Raw genomic sequence first — 15,892 nt, forward strand, 5'->3', positions numbered from 1 at the left:
ACTCGGCAACAGTACTCGGCTTGTACTGTTGGTTGGGCGCAGTCTGCTGTCACTGTCAACTAGGCGTTGCTACTTTTGGTTTTGAGGAGACATTGACAATATAACAAAACAGAAACATAACTTTTTTTCTCGCTAGGCTAGGTCAACTGTTTGGCTGCCAAGGCTTTGTAGAAAGAGGCTGAATGCACTGTGGCGAATGCACTAATGTACTGCAAGGCTGAAGTGCTAAATTTCTATGGTATGCATGAGTGTGGTGTCTAGTGATACGTCGAACAGGGGTATTTGCCTTTGGTTTGGCCGAAAGGGTCTACAAGTGCAAGAAATTTTCTTCGAAATAACCATTGGTTATCACAGTTCAAATTTACGGGATCTTTTTTCTACTTAAATACATGTGACCCCTCCAGGTACAACGTGCCAGGTTCGAATTATCCATCAGTTTGAATTAAGCAATTATGAATTAAGTAATACCTCGTTAAACTGTACCCGCTTAAACAGCGGTTTCGTTTTAAACATAGTAAAGTGAAGTCCCCAACTCAGCGGCCATTGAAGATAACATGTTTTGTATTCGCATAAACCGTACCAGCTTTATTGCGTACGTATTGGTTAACACTTAGTGTTTGCACTTTTCCTAGCGCAATCACGACGGTAGGTCTGCCAGGCAGAATGAGCCTCAGAGATCAGAACGGCCTCCAAGCACGGACACAGAAGGCTCTTGGAAGGGTGAAGGCACACTAACATCAACATCATTTCGGTGCCGAGCCAGATAGCATTGTGGATGGCTAGTGGTGGCCGTGCTGTGGCGTTGTGCAAGCTAGGACTTGCGTCATGCCAAGGCTTGGACAAAAACCGGGTGCTCAGCGTAAAATAAAAATTGGAAATTGTTTGTGCTAACAAACGTGGCACAAAATCGGCGCTACCGTAGTGGCATTTGGAATGCGAAGGAGAAGCGGCTTGGCAGTGCTGCTGGGACTGCGAAAAGATGTCGGCTACGAGGTTCAACGTTTTGAAGTTCGTCTTTTCATCCTCGTTGCCTCTGTTGCCGAAGTGTCGCCTAATGACAGTGATGAGGACAACACAGAAAGCGACAGCACAAGCGATTCAGGCCCGCATTACGTCGGCCTCATGCGAGTGTTTGCCGAGCTTAAGGGAGTTCCTTAAGCTCGTCGTTCCTAAGCTGCCGCGGCATCAAACGAATATAACAGACTTTTGTCGTGCAAAATTAATAAATACTGCATGTTTTTTGCCCTTTCATCGCACTCTCTCCGAGTTGCGTTTTTGACAGGTAATTGGGTGATCTCATACTATTTTGGTTTAGCAGTACTACCGTTTAATACATACTTTTTCCAAGCTCCGGCCAACTACGGTTTAATGAGGTTACACTGTAGCAGGATTTTGCTATAATTGGCGTTGCCACATACATTGGAGGATAGTCTGAGCTGCTATTTTTCTCTTGGTCATATCATGAGAAGCCAACAAAGACACCAAGGAAAACACAGGGGAAATTACTTCTACTTACTAATTGAATTAAAGAAGTGATAAATTACTGGCAATGAAAGTGGATGACAAAGCAACTCCCCACAGGTGGGGAACGATCCCACGTCTTCGCGATTAGACGTGCGATACTCTAATACCCCTGTCACACGGGCAGCCGCGAACTCCATTGAACTCCTTCGTCTTTACGCCAATGGAGTTGCGCTCCCTGTCACACGGTCTCCCTTGCGCCAAGGAAGTTAAATGGAGATTTTGGGCGAAGGGAGTTCGGCAATGACCATTACGGTTGGATGGAACTCTCGTTCCCAGGCAGCTACAGTTCTGCAGAACACCACGCTAGTAAAATCGTCGTAACTGGTTCATTTACAAATCTTAGCATTATTCTTTTTTTTTGCCTTGGGATATATGCCACATAATGTAAGTTTTAATTTGTTTTTAAGGTCATCAGCACCTTTACTCTCTACACCAATGCTTCGCCACGCTGCATCGGGAAACGTCGTTCCGCCATTTTGTTTTTCTTTTATATCCACGGGAGCTGCACGTATCGTTCAAGCGGTACGGGTGAAATTCTCCGGGTGACACGCACCATGAGCGATCCCGGCGCACCGCGAACACACAGACACTCGCGATTACACAGCGGAATCACAACTCGAAGCGCACCGGCCCAACAACGTGACCCGCTCTGCCCACGCACGAAAGCAAGAGCGCAGTGTGGCCACCATCGCGTGCAACTTCGCTATGCTTGGAAAACTAAAGTCTTGTGGTAACGTACCTCAAAGTTTCTCGCTGTGATTTTATATTATTACATACTGCGTTAAAGAAATGCACATAGATTACTTTAACGGCGACCGTATATGTGAACAGTTGCACGCGGAAGTAAGCGCAGCAGCGCCGTTTGTACCCCGTGCGGCACCCGTCGAAAGCTCGCGCTGTGCCGTGTAGCACGGCCGCAACTCCATTGCCGTCAATCTCCGTTAGGGAGTTTCATGCTCAACGGAGTTCGCGGGTGCCCGTGTGACAGGGGTATAACCAATTGAGCTACTGCAGCGCAGCTTCCCCAACCACTTTCTTGGGTATTTATGTGTTACTACTAGAACTAACCTTGGGAGTGTTAGCCAGCACCACCACTCACAAACCTCGGCGGCGGGTGTGGAACATACTTTCTGCCGCAGGCATCACGAGTAAATGATCTTTCTGCGTTTTTTTCATACACTTTCATTGCCATTAATTTATCATTTCTTTATATCAATTAGTAAGTACAAGTAATTTCATCTGTTTTTCTTGGTGTCTTTGTTGGCTTCTCATGATATGATTAATAAAAATCGGGCCCCTTGGTTAACCCCCTTTCTTCTCGTTCTTACATAACGAGGGTTTCGAATCCGGCAGCATTGATGCCTTCGGGTAGCATGTGTGGGTGTATTGACTGGTTGCCTTCACACGGAAAGATTAGTACTCGCAGAGTCCTTGAATGCTTTTCTGGTCACGAAACTCTGCCCGCAGTTTTATACAGGGACAGAAGCTGCCACTAGGGTTGCTGCTGTTAGCGTGGAGGTATTCCGTGTCTGCATACACCGCACTCGGCTGAAACTCCTGTACTGGTTCGAAGCAATTGTTTATCTTTCATCAAAGAACTAACATTCTACTGCCACTCGTATTTCGGCTTACATACAGTGCGTTTATTGCATGTGCGCGTGAAAAGTTACTTTTGCTTACCTTTGCATGATAACAAGGCTATGATGGAGGCAGTCGTGCCGACAGCAATATTGAATGTGTGCGTCGTTGCAGCGCAGTTCCTTATCTCAGGCAGAGGAGCATGAGATTATTTATTTAAAATAGGTCGTTTGCTTGGGCTTGTGACTCTAGGCAAGGCCCAAGAAACTCGCCAAGCACTCGCACATTTAAGCCTCGCAGCAAGACTTGAAGCAGCGCCGCTCTCACTAGCTATTTGTAATGAGATCGTCTACACCGCGCGAGTTTGCTGCTGTCGTATTACAAAACAGAAAAGCTACTAGATTTCCCATGTTTACAGTTTATAAAAGCTAACTTCACTCTGCTGCAACCTATCACAGAGACCGTTGGCAACATTTCAAAGTGGGAACGACGAAGCTTCCGCAAGGCAACATCTGTGTGTCGCGTGAATATGCGCTGATCTCTAACCTAGCCTTAACTCCGAGTTTGTACCACCGTCTGTTCATTTTCAACATGTAACCTTGACAAGTTCATGTTGCGTTGGCATTGCATGAGCGAGAGCACGTCTCACTTCACCTTGCACAGCTATGCAAGGCCACCCATGCAGCTCCAATTCTCGTGTTGGTTGCGCTTTCACAAATATCTTGCCTTCTGGGACGAGTCCCGCTATCACCTCCACTCCAATCTGGCATGCTTCATAATGACAGTGTGTGTTGCTTGGATGGACTACGCTTGCATGGCGTGAGATTGCATAATGAAGACTGCACTCTGGAGTCTTGATTAACTGAAATGAAGCCGTGTTTCATGTCTAAACAAAAATAAGCACACGTGTTCAGGATCATGACACTGCTGCACTGCAGATTTATTCAGAATGTGAACCACATAACGTAGGGCAAATATCCCAATACGTGTCAAGCTGAGGAGACATTAATGCCCATTGCATCACAAGCCTCAGTATAATGGCACATTCCATTACATATGTTTGTCAATATGACACCGGTTGCGAAAAAAAAATTACGGTAAACAAGGAAGAAATGCAAAATACATATGATGGAAAGCATGTCAAAAAACAGCAAGCTACGAAGTAGTTCTAATGAAGTAGTTTAAAAATAGAAAAATGAACATGGTTTACATAATAGCAAATGAAAAGAGACAAATGCATTTTTTTACGTTTATCTATTGCATTGAGAAAAAGCAGTGAAAAAGAAACTGCTGCTTGCTTGCATGGCTGAAACGTTAAGAAAGCAATTCAGCTGATCACTTTCTTGTCCCCACCGGTTGAGCATGTCGCACGCTTACTTGCCTCGGCAAGTTTGTTCTTTTTCCGTGTGAAGAAGCGCAGACGGGCATCTGAGAAGTAAGAACGAGAAGAAAGGGGGTTAACCAAGGGGCCCGATTTTTATTAATCATATCATGAGAAGCCAACAAAGACACCAAGAAAAAAATTAATCATATCATGAGAAGCCAACAAAGACACCAAGAAAAACAGATGAAATTACTTGTACTTACTAATTGATATAAAGAAATGATAAATTAATGGCAATGAATGTGTATGAAAAAAACACAGAAAGATCATTTACTCGTGATGCCTGCAGCAGAAAGTATGTTCCACACCCGCCACCGAGGTTTGTGAGTGGTGGTGGTGGCTAACACTCGCAAGGTTAGTTCTAGTAGTAACACATAAACACCCAATAAAGTGGTTGGGGAAACTGCGCTGCAGTAGCTCAATTGGTTAGAGTATCGCACGTCCAATCGCGAAGACGTGGGATCGTTCCCCACCTGTGGAAAGTTGCTTTGTCATCCACTTTCATTGCCAGTAATTTATCACTTCTTTAATTCAATTAGTAAGTACAAGTAATTTCCCCTGTGTTTTCCTTGGTGTCTTTGTTTGTTGGCTTTTCATGATATGATTAATACAAATCGGGCCCCTCGGTTAACCCCCTTTTTAATTTTTCTCTTGGGTGATTTCTATTTTCTTTTCTGTTTGCCTTCTCATTTGTGCTGTTGTGAATGCAGAGTTCCTTACAAAGAATGGCTATCCCTGTGTTTCAGGCGCCCTGCAGATTGTGGCCCACCAGAGCCTCCAGTGTGGGCAAAGCCACTTCACCAAAGGGTGCCCTTCGCCGAACTGGTTGGTCATTGCTTTGTCTGGCTAGATTACAGTTATCTGGCAGTTGAGGCAGCCTCTGCCAGTACACTGGCAATGGCTGTCAGTACACTTATTAGACTTCTCTGTGTTTGTACTGTGACTGGAGGCAGCAGGTGTGCGCTTTTATATTAAACAAATACATTTTATGCCCTGTGACAAATGCCCCATTGCACTTGTGGTGTGCTTCACTGCGTAACACCGCTGTATTACAGTTGAGTTAACTTTTGGTAATCGGCTTGACACAGTGCTTTTTAGACCCTTGTCGTGCTTTCTGCGCCTCGACGCCATGAATAAGGATGACGAAGGCATAGTCGGTGCCAGTGCCGACAGAAACGAATCTTTCTAATGAGAACACCGAACAGCAGAATGCTTGACAGCAAACCTTGCCGCAGCTAGGCCTTATGTAATCTCAAAACGACTACTACAGCTGCCAGTGAATTGGCGTATGGGAGCGCTGATTTGAGGCCATGAGATAATAAAAAATCGCTGGGGTGGTACCTTCAGTGAATGCTGTTTCAAAGTTGTGGTCACTGCAAAAGAAGTTGGAAAATTCAGATTGTAAAAAAGGGTTTCAGTGTCTGAAATTTCAGACGTCCCTATACATTCTCTCTAAGGGGTATGTGGTGGGGCGGCAAAGGTGTCCGAATTATTAAGCATGTCCGAAGAATACGTCATGTATGGAGCACTAAAATGTGATAAGCTTCTCATTGAAGTTGCTCTGCAGATTCTGGCATACTGGCAGTCAGTTGTTAGAGGCTGAATCTGAACCGCTTCATATATCAAGTGGCCCAGCCTTGCCGGCCTTAAACTATGTTCGTGTGATGCCTCGAATATTCGTGACCTACCTTGCTATTGCGTGTATTACTTCTGTCGTTAGGCCACATGCTTCTGTTTGTGTCCTGATGAAGTCTGCTATGTCTTTTTCCATCTCATGGTGTCAACCTTTCTTTAGTCCAGTGAACGCCATACACTTTGCAACACTGTTGATCTCATTTGTTTCTGCCATAAGTGCACATTCTTTTCGTCTACACCGAACTGGTGCTTTCTCTGCTTGCAAAACGACCTTTGTTTTAAAGGTTGCACTGGAGTGGCATCGCTTGCTGGGTGCCAAACACAGGCTTTTTGACGTTATGGTGGCTAGGACTAGATGAGTGTAATTCTTTCAAACACAATTGCTTGGAATGAGATGCTTCCAGAAAACAAAATGGTACACACAAGTTTGTCCTAAAGCCCTATAAACTTTGCAAAGTAGCGACACTCTCCTCTTCCACCTTCACTCTTCCTCCTTTCTCCTCTTTCTCACACTCCCTTTTCGGGAGTGGCGCTGCCTACACCGCTCAAGCATTGCAGACGACCTTTCGCAAAGTGAATGCAAGCATAGCAAGGCAGTGCACGCTAAGCATTCGCGTTGGCTTTCTAGCTCTGAATGAATGAATGAATGAAACCACGTTTATTCCACATTAAAATGCGTCGAAGACTCTGCGGTGGAAAGAGGAGGGGTGTTATTGGAAAAGGGGAAGGGTAAAGCTGCCTCCGTTTTATTAATGAACGTCCTGGAGGCAGCTAAGTGGGGGCGGCATGACGCTTGTGGCTGTCACGGAGCCGATCGCCGACGGGTGGTGCTGCAGGGTCCTGAAGGAACAGCAGCAGTGCTCGCCAGAGCTCGATGGCATGGTCCGGAGACGTGGTATCCGGGCAAGCCCAAGTCCGGAGAGAAGGCCAGGGTCCCCGCTGTATGGTGGCCAGGGCACGAAGCCTTGGTGGGATGTAGATTGGGCACTCCCAACAAAGGTGGTTTAGATCAGCACGACATGTGCACATGGAACAGAACCCACTTAAGGGTGGTGGTGTGCCACCCTTGTGGAAACGGTTCAACAAGTGAGGAGTAAGGAGGGTGCTTGTCTGGATTCTCCGAAGTAAGACTGACTCTCGCCGTGTGAATACCTTCGGTGGAAGTGACGGTATAGAGAGTGGATTGCCCACTGCTGCGAGGTAGGCGGCTCGCCGTTGTTTGGTCGCATGCTTGTCAGCCATTGGGTCTGCTACCTCAGGTGTGGTAGCTAGGAGAGGATCAGGATTATCGGAGGCTCTGGCTAGCGCGGTAGAGAGATGAGCGCGCGCCAGTCTATGAGCCTTCTCGTTTCCGGGGATACCGCAGTGCGCAGGGACCCAGTGAATGGTAACATTGTGACCGCATTCGCGGAGCAGGCGTGCCTGGTGCCGGATATTCTGCAGTACGGGATCTGTGTAAATAATATTAGCACATGCCCGATGGGCAACCTGGGAATCTGTGTACACATGATGGTGAACAGGGTCAGTTTGAGACGAAGTTGCGAGGGCCAATTCCAAATAATCTAGGATGGCCATTAGCTCAGCGCGGGGTCTGGACATTGATTCTGCTGATATATGATGGCGGCGGTTCTGATTTTCATTTGTCTGGTCGTACCACGCAGTCGCATAACAGGTGTTACTAACGACGTCTGCAGGCAGTGCAGCGTCCGTGTATACGATGCGTTCAGTCAAGGAGAGTGAACTCGTAGCCTTAGCATGCCTCTTGGCATGCTAAGGCGTCGCATTCGCTGAGTAGGGTCCATATTGAGAGGAAGTGGCCTGCCATCGGTGAGAGCCGTGATTTCTCACGGCGGCGTGTTGTTGGGCAAAATCGGCATTTTGTGGGCGTCATACCCGAGAAGCATGCGTGTGTGTCGCCCTGCTTTTGTGGTGCGAAGTCTCGTCTCTTGTGTATAGATGTGCATGTCTACGAGCTCGGACAGGTTGTTGAGTTTGCTACAACTTTTAAGCGCTTCGAGGCTTGTGTACCTTGGGAGTCCAGTTACAATGAGTTTGGCTTCGTTAAGGGGGGATGAGGGTCTTGAAAACTTTTTTTTATTTCTTAACATATCTTTCTGAAAATTGGCATGCAGATATATCTTTGAATGCTGATCCCAAATATACATTCAGATTTTATATATCTCATCTAGAAATGAAGATATTGCAAAATAATTTATCCCACATAGGTCTTTTCTTACGGGCCATTATGATAATTTCTTAATTAAAAAAACTACTTTTAAAGAATAGCTGTCATTTCCAAGGGCCCACTGCACATCCTAAAGCTAAAGAAATTTTCAAAAAGTCATCATATAGGTCATGAATGAATAACAAAGTAGGAAGAAAAAGACAATGCGGGAGTAATTAGCTTACATCTGATTTAATTGCTAGTCTATTGGGTTTAATGAAAAATGGAAAGCTTTAGGATGTAGCTGAGGTTTTACTGAAAAAAATGATACCTAATTCAATAAAATCGGTTGATGCAAACATTATGAAAAGTTCTGTAAGGCAAAGGCATTTGATCGAAAAAGCAAAGCTGAGAAAATTGCATTCAAAGTTTTGCTTACTCTGCCACTTTTGTTTACCCATCACATGGAAAAATTTAACGCTTTAGCATGCAGCCCAGTCATTACTGAACACAATAACACCAAACTCACAGAAATCTGTTCATGTAAAGATTGTGAGAACCTCTGTATAGCATTGGCGCTTGACAAAAAAAAAGCTCAGAAAGTCACTTGCTATTTTCTATGAATCTGCCACACATTCACAAAAGTCCTGGGCAGTAGTCCTGGGTTCTGTCAGGCTTGTGCTTCTTGGCCATCCTCTTCACCTTTTCAGCATTGGTGTGACTTTTATCAGACCTGCACAGCCTCTGTTTATCTTTTTCAAGGCTCCTACGAATGAGGCAGCTCCCAGGACTGTAACCAAGCTGTGCTGCAACAGCTCTACTGGCTCTCTCATTGCTCTCTCTCACTGCACTTTGCGAGTTGGAGAGTGGCCATCCCACACTTGCTGCAGCTTGAGGACGCAAACAGCTTCTTTAGCACGGAGAGATCAACGATGATGTACTCTGTGCCGCGATCGTCGTCTTCACTTCCTGTGCCGACGTTCATTAGCTCGAACTTGCGGGAAGTCGCGGACTTCTTCGCCAATGAAGTTTTAATGTTGTCTGCGTATATTTCGCGCCCCGCGCACTTCGCCTCCGTGAAAAACACCGTGTCGAAGCGTTGAGCACGCGAGCTCGGTTCAGCCGCGTCCGTCGGCGCCGAAGCGGCGTGCGGAAACGCCGAAGTCGACGTTAGGCTTCGGTCAGCCGGCTCGTCCGCTTCCGACGACACTGAATCCGAAGCGACTTGCAGCGTCTCAAAAGTTGGAATTTTCGACGGGCTTAGTCCGGGCGCATCCACCGGCACTGAAGAGACTTGCGGTAACACGGAAGTTGACAGCGATCGGCACTGTCCAGCCGCGTCCACCGGCGAAGCTAGCGTCGACGGGGTTTGTTCAGCCGCGTCCTCCGGCGAAGCTGTTGTTGGCGAGCTCAGTCCAGACGCATCCACCAAGGGCACAGCAGCTTGCGGCATCACCGAAGCTGTAGTTCTCGACGATGTAGCGCTCTTCTTATTTTATATGCGCGTCTCTTTTTGCTGACTGCTTTTCGCGTGCTTGCTTTCAAGTGCGCGTCTCGCGCTATCGTGACACGCGGAATAAAGACACCAGGCACGCAAAAGCAAGAAATTCGTGGTTAAAAGAAGCGACTCAATAGCCAAGATATCTACAAGAACGATAAAGAAAAAGGCAGAACGAAAAATACTAGGAAACAAAGAGGAGCGCGAAAAATGACGTGCGTGCAGACGAAAGCAGACGACGTGAAGGAGTCGAACAACGCGGTTGCGGGGCCGCGGCAGGCGTCACGGCCAATCAGAGGGCTGCGCCTCGAGGAGGCGCTCGTTTCACCCAATCAGCGGCTGTCTCGCGACGATTTCCCGCTTGGGAACGGGTAGCGATCGTTCCGCTGCACGAGGGTCTTCAGCGTGCCGAAGGGCGCCAGCATGGAGAGCGGGAAGCCAGCTTTCAAACGAGACCAAGATGGCGCCGATCGGTTCGCGTCGCGCGGAGCTACGGCAGCTTGAAAATGAGGGAAATCTTCGCGCTTGGCATTCAATTTCGGCTCACCGACGTTTCTAAATTGCCGTTTTTTTTATACTTCGAGTAGGAATTGAGCCATAATATTTTGTAGAGGCATAGTTGGGACATTAAAGACTTCAAAAACGCAATCTTTGAAAATTGCCATTTTTGACCATTTTTCGCGATTTCAAGACCCGCGTCCCCCCTTAAGTAACCGGTCGAGCGTGTGCAGCTGTGTGCGGTTGACTGGATGATACGGCAGCCCGTACATGATACGGGAGACAAGAAAAGCTTGAGCGAACTGCCGTATTTCACGTTCGTTTACTCCACGGGTGCGGGTAGAGATTCTGCGTAAAGCATGCAGGATTTGTTTGCTGGTCTTCGTAACGCATTGGAACCAAGTGTTCGCTGTGCAGTTCTCATCTAGGTGTATACAGAGTATTCGGATAGATTTCCGTGTGATGGGTTGGTCACCGATGTACAGTTTAAAAGACTGCTTTTCTTCCTGCTTGCCAAAGGTAGACCTGCTACCATGAATGACGACAAACTCTGTTTACCCGCCGCGGTTGCTCAGTGGCTATGGTGTTGGGCTGATGAGCACGTGGTCGCGGGATCGAATCCCGGCCACGGCGGCCGCATTTCGATGGGGGCGAAATGCGAAAAGTTAAAGAACCCCAGGTGGTCCAAATTTTCGGAGTCCTCCACTACGGCGTGCCTCGTAATCAGAAAGTGGTTTTGGCACGTAAAACCCCATAATTAATTATTATTAAACTCTGTTTTGTCTGGGGCAGTGTGTAAACTCGTTTCCGTGGCATAGGCGTGAATAATGTCGAGAGCTCGTTGTAAGATGTCCTCCTGCTCCCCGATGCACCCTTGATGCGTCCACACGGTGACGTCATCGGCGTACACCGCATGTTTCAGGCCCGATACGTCAGCAAGGCGCTTAGGTAGCTGGTGCATAGCTATATTAAACAGCGCCGGTGAAATAACCGCGCCCTAGGGGACGCCTACGCGGTTGGTTCGTATGGCACTGGCGTCGTGACCGACTTCGACTTGGTAGCTTCGCTCTTCAAGGAAACCCGCTATGAACTTGTACATCTTCCCTCTGATGCCAAGGGCACGTGCTTTGATCATGATAGTGTTATGTGGGACGGAATCAAATGCCTTGCGTATATCCACTGCGACAACGGCTCGTGGGTGCACCGAATTAGAGTCGAGGACGTCTTGTTTTAGGCGGGCTAGCACATCCTGTGTTGATAGCCCACGGCGAAATCCATACAGTGTAGGAGCCAAAAGGTAGCGATCGTCAAGGTACCACATCAAGCATGTGTTGACCATGCTCTCCATTACTTTACAGACACACGAGGTCAGAGAGATCGGACGGAGGTTGGACAAGGTATGTGGTGGTTTACCAGGCTTCGGAATGGGCTTGACCACCAAAAACTTCCAAGTGGAGGGCAGTATCCCGGTATCCCAGACTCGATTAAATTCTTCGAGAAGAGCGTGCTTGTGCTCAAGGGGCAGATTGCGTAGATGAGCTACGCCCACCTCATCGACCCCTGGAGCACTACGTACGTTAGCACGCTGCAAGGCGTGCTCCAGCTCGATCAAGGTGAAGGGGCTGTTAACTGGTTCATTATCTTCAGAATGTACATCCTTCTGGCATGTGGTGTCTGTGGGGCGAGACGTCTGCGGGAAAAACAGTTCAGCGGCCTGTTTGGCAAGTTCCTGAGCGCTTATGCCTTCGTGGAGGGCCACACGAGCCGCGCTGTTGTTGGTCTTGCGCTGGCCGAGAAGAGAGCGCAGAATGGCCCAAACCTTGGACGTATGAGTCTGTCCATTGATGGATTCGCAAATTCCCATCCAGCGGTCTGACGCGAGCGTAGTCGTATATTCTTCGATCAAACGCTGTATTTTGCGCAACCGTGCTTTTTGGTGAGCAGTGCGACCAGACCGCCTGTACTGAGCGAGTATCCGGTGCCTTCTATTCCATAAGGTGAGAAGATGTCTATCAGGCTCTGGGTGGTCAGAGGGAACCCGTAAGCGTTTGGTGGCTCTTCGCTTCGCAATGCACAGCTGTGATACCAGATGGTCAATGTTCTTGGCTGGAGACTGCTGCTGCAGTAACTCGCGGTATTTGTCCCAGTGTGTTATGTGGCTTAGCCATGTAGTGGCATGTGACTTCATTTTCGGATTGGCGTGGCCTGTGCAAAAGCGTATGAGGATCGGAAAGCGGTCTGGGTAACTTCGTCTACAGCATAGAATTTCGATACTGACGGTTAGACAAATGGAGCTTTTTTTTTCCTGTTTTGATAAAAATTTTTTTGACACGTATCTGAATGAGCGCTAATGCTGTGCCGTGATGACTCCGAATGTATCGTGTGGGCTACAATTCGGTATGCAACATTTGTCAAGTGCATGTCGAAAGAAATTATTGCAAATGGTTGTAAATAACACGTTTACGATTGAATGCCAACATCCTGACCTCCAGCTACCCTCAGTAGCCTAAATCATCCGCCTCGTCCTTAGCATTTGAATTCATGGTGCATATCAGCTATGACGTAGAAAGGCTGACACAGGGCATGAACGACAACTGATCTGAAGGTTCGAAAGAGTATTATTACAAGCTACAGTGCCGCCAACATGCATGTTTGCCGATCTTCTAAGCACGCACAAAGGCTCAGAGGTGGGCGCTGGTGCTATTGTTTTCCTCGTGCCTCAACGTCGACAGAAACAACGGGGCCGATCATCGAGTCTAGACTCTGCGTACATAATACATAAAATCAGTTCTTTAGCATTCATTCGCGAACTGAGAATGCGATAACAGCATTTCACTCAGTCTCAAACAAGAGCATAGTGGGCTTGAGTAATTTTTTTAGGTTAGTGACTTATCACAAATAGCATTTCATCGTGCGTTAGCTCGTTCGTTCACTAAGTGACGTACTTGTCGTGAACTGAATTGCACTAAAGTGCATGCATTGAGGACGGTTACGCTCGCTCTGAAGTAAAATTTGCGAGATTTGACTTTGTATAGCGAAGTCATGACCATGCAAAGAATTGCTGCGCTATGACGCGGTCGAAATTGCAATAAGTGAAATGATGTTTTATAGAGGTCAAAATGATATGAAACAGCATTTGAGTGGCAAGTTCATAGTTTATTTTCAGCGTAGATGCATTACAGATTTGCTTTTGCAGTCACAAATAACAGCAAGTGCGTCTCAGAGACATAATGGCGATAGGAACTAATAGTGGAACCAACGAGCAAGCAAGCGACTTAGCGAACGAGTACGAACGACGACTAAACCAGCCAGGGAACGAGCGGGTGACTGCACGTTTTCTTTGTGAGTAGTCCACCACCGCGTCTAAACATTTGCACAATTTAAAGCTCACGCAAATCAGCAAGTATGTCTCGGTGACCTATGATGCTGTCTCTCGGCGACAAACGCACTGAGTAACTTAGTTTCGGGAGAACACGCACGCTTTTCATCGGTGCCACCCGTACACAACCACTTAGTGCTTACATAAGCAAAGTATGCGTCGCGTAGGAATCGTGTTAAAGCTTGCAGACAAATGACAACATGCTCAATGAACTGTGCAATATCTACTATGTTACGGCCCGCAACAAATTACGGAAGCCTGACACATGCATACTATACTATGAGAGTCTTGCAACTTAGCTCGCATAATCGTGTGGAAGGTGTTGGTGGGAAGTTCTCCCTCCCAATTCGTAGAAGCCTTATCTTTCTTCTTAATCCGTCGCACTTACTGAACGATATCGAGAAGAGCTTCTTGCTTTTGGGAAATCTATTCTGGCATCCGAAGGCGCAGCAGATCATGGTCATAGAAAATGCTGTGAAGCGACGCCCCACTTGTCACAAAACTTGCTTCAAGGCGTTTGCAAATCAAAACGACACAGAAGAGCAACGGTGCCAACATGTGCTCCACGCCACTCCGTAGACGCTTCTGAAGCGAAAATGCTGCCGAAGTGTGACTGTAAAAGAAATGAAGCCAGCGCGAGGGCCCACGTGATGCCATTAGGCCAATAGTGACGCGGCGTCAGCCTCGGCCAGAGCGCATGAGGAGGAGGTGGCATTTTTCAAAGCGTGGCGCTACTTGACAAAGTTTAAGGGGCTTTAGTTTGTCCACTGCAAGTCTGTGGCCGCGAGGTGGTGTTATGCATCTGGTGGTTGCAGCTGAACCACATTCTCGAACCCAAACTGACCCCATACTTTTGTGCGTTATCCTTTTTTAACACTTTTCTGTTCGCGCCTATGCCCATCGATAAACCGCTATCGATGATTTCAACTTCAAATTTTGCCGCACTTGGAGCACTTTCAGACAGCTAGCGCTATCCAGCACCTAAAAGAGACTGTTTTTCGAGTTTTGCTTTTGTTTCTTTTTTCCACCGCGGGGGGAGGGGAGGGATATTTTAAAGCGCCTTTTAGTCGGGCATGCACATAGAAAAAGGAAAATGCTTGGAGGGAACATATTGAATGCGATTGAAGCCAAACCTGTCGGCCCTACATCTGATTGCACATCAAAGTGCGCGGTTGGTTTTAGTGTTCACGCTCTGCAGGCAGAGCCATGGCAAGGCAGCTGAATAAGCGCGCACTGAATAAAAACTACTGGCATAGCTACTGAGAACCAAACGTCTTGGCAAATCTCGATTCTTGCTTTGTGATCTCGAGGCAAGGGGTTACGTTTTGCACTGAGAAAATGTGAGAGTTATGGAGTTCGCTTGCCAAGGCTGGCTGCCTGACGTAATGCTCTCTCCTGACTTTCTCCTTCCTCCATGCACGAGTGCTAGTAGCTTCCAACATGGTGCCGATGTCGCGCGCAGCTGCCCTTTGGAAATGACAAATTTTGGCGGGTTTCAATGAGCCTGCTTCATAATTTTTTGATGGTGGTAGCAGCACAGACTCGGAAGATGTCCACAGCTATCCGCCAGCAAGTTTCGTTTTCTATTCCAAACCATTTCGTTGCTGCTGAGCTCAGATCTAGAGATATCCGGTGTGTTCTAAAGGTCGCAGTTCTTATCTTCAGGGTGTCAATTTCGTTTGGACACGAGCATTTGCCGGTGGAGGCACAAAAAGTGGAATTATGCGGGAGAAGACGGAGTACACCTTGGCATTGTGTTCTGCATTGGTGCGCGGTGGTTCGTAAAAGTGGCAGCATGGCTCTCACGAACTGCTGAATGGCCCCTAGGGCTTACATTTTCCCTTGTATAAAAAAACCTTTTAGAGACAAAAAGGTCATATCTGTGAGAATGTTGTAATAGCCTTTTATTTTTTTTTATTTCGATTTTAGATTTTTTCTATGTTCTCTTAGTGCAAAGCAGCATCAATGTTTTTATGGAGTTCTCTCTGTCCCGTTAAAAATTTTTCTATTTAATATTTTTTTTCAAGTAATTGTTAATAAATGGTTGCTTGCAAATTATACCATTAGAAAGCACATTCTTCTACAAATTCATACTATACATTCTAATATCAAGCATTTGCTGTAACAGTTAAAAAATCCTTTACTAGACTACCCAAAAACTACAGTTTTTTTCACCGTTGACACGAAAGTGTTAATGGGGACGCGGGGATCTGTTCGCAAGAAGAAAAAAAA

The 15,892-nt window shown here is 46.9% G+C and overlaps 1 protein-coding gene across 1 annotated transcript in view; it reads left to right on the forward strand.

Moving 5' to 3' along the window:
- LOC126535659 (uncharacterized) overlaps window positions 1-15,892 on the forward strand; it is a 316,705-nt gene that overhangs the window by 164,212 nt on the left and 136,601 nt on the right. The window contains exon 14 of the mRNA XM_050182461.3: window positions 5,233-5,311. Within this exon, the coding sequence (XP_050038418.2) occupies window positions 5,233-5,311 (79 nt within the window). The remainder of the gene's footprint in view (window positions 1-5,232; window positions 5,312-15,892) is intronic.

Source organism: Dermacentor andersoni, chromosome 7 (genome assembly GCF_023375885.2).
Source record: "Dermacentor andersoni chromosome 7, qqDerAnde1_hic_scaffold, whole genome shotgun sequence".
Classification (NCBI taxonomy): Eukaryota; Metazoa; Arthropoda; class Arachnida; order Ixodida; family Ixodidae; genus Dermacentor; species Dermacentor andersoni.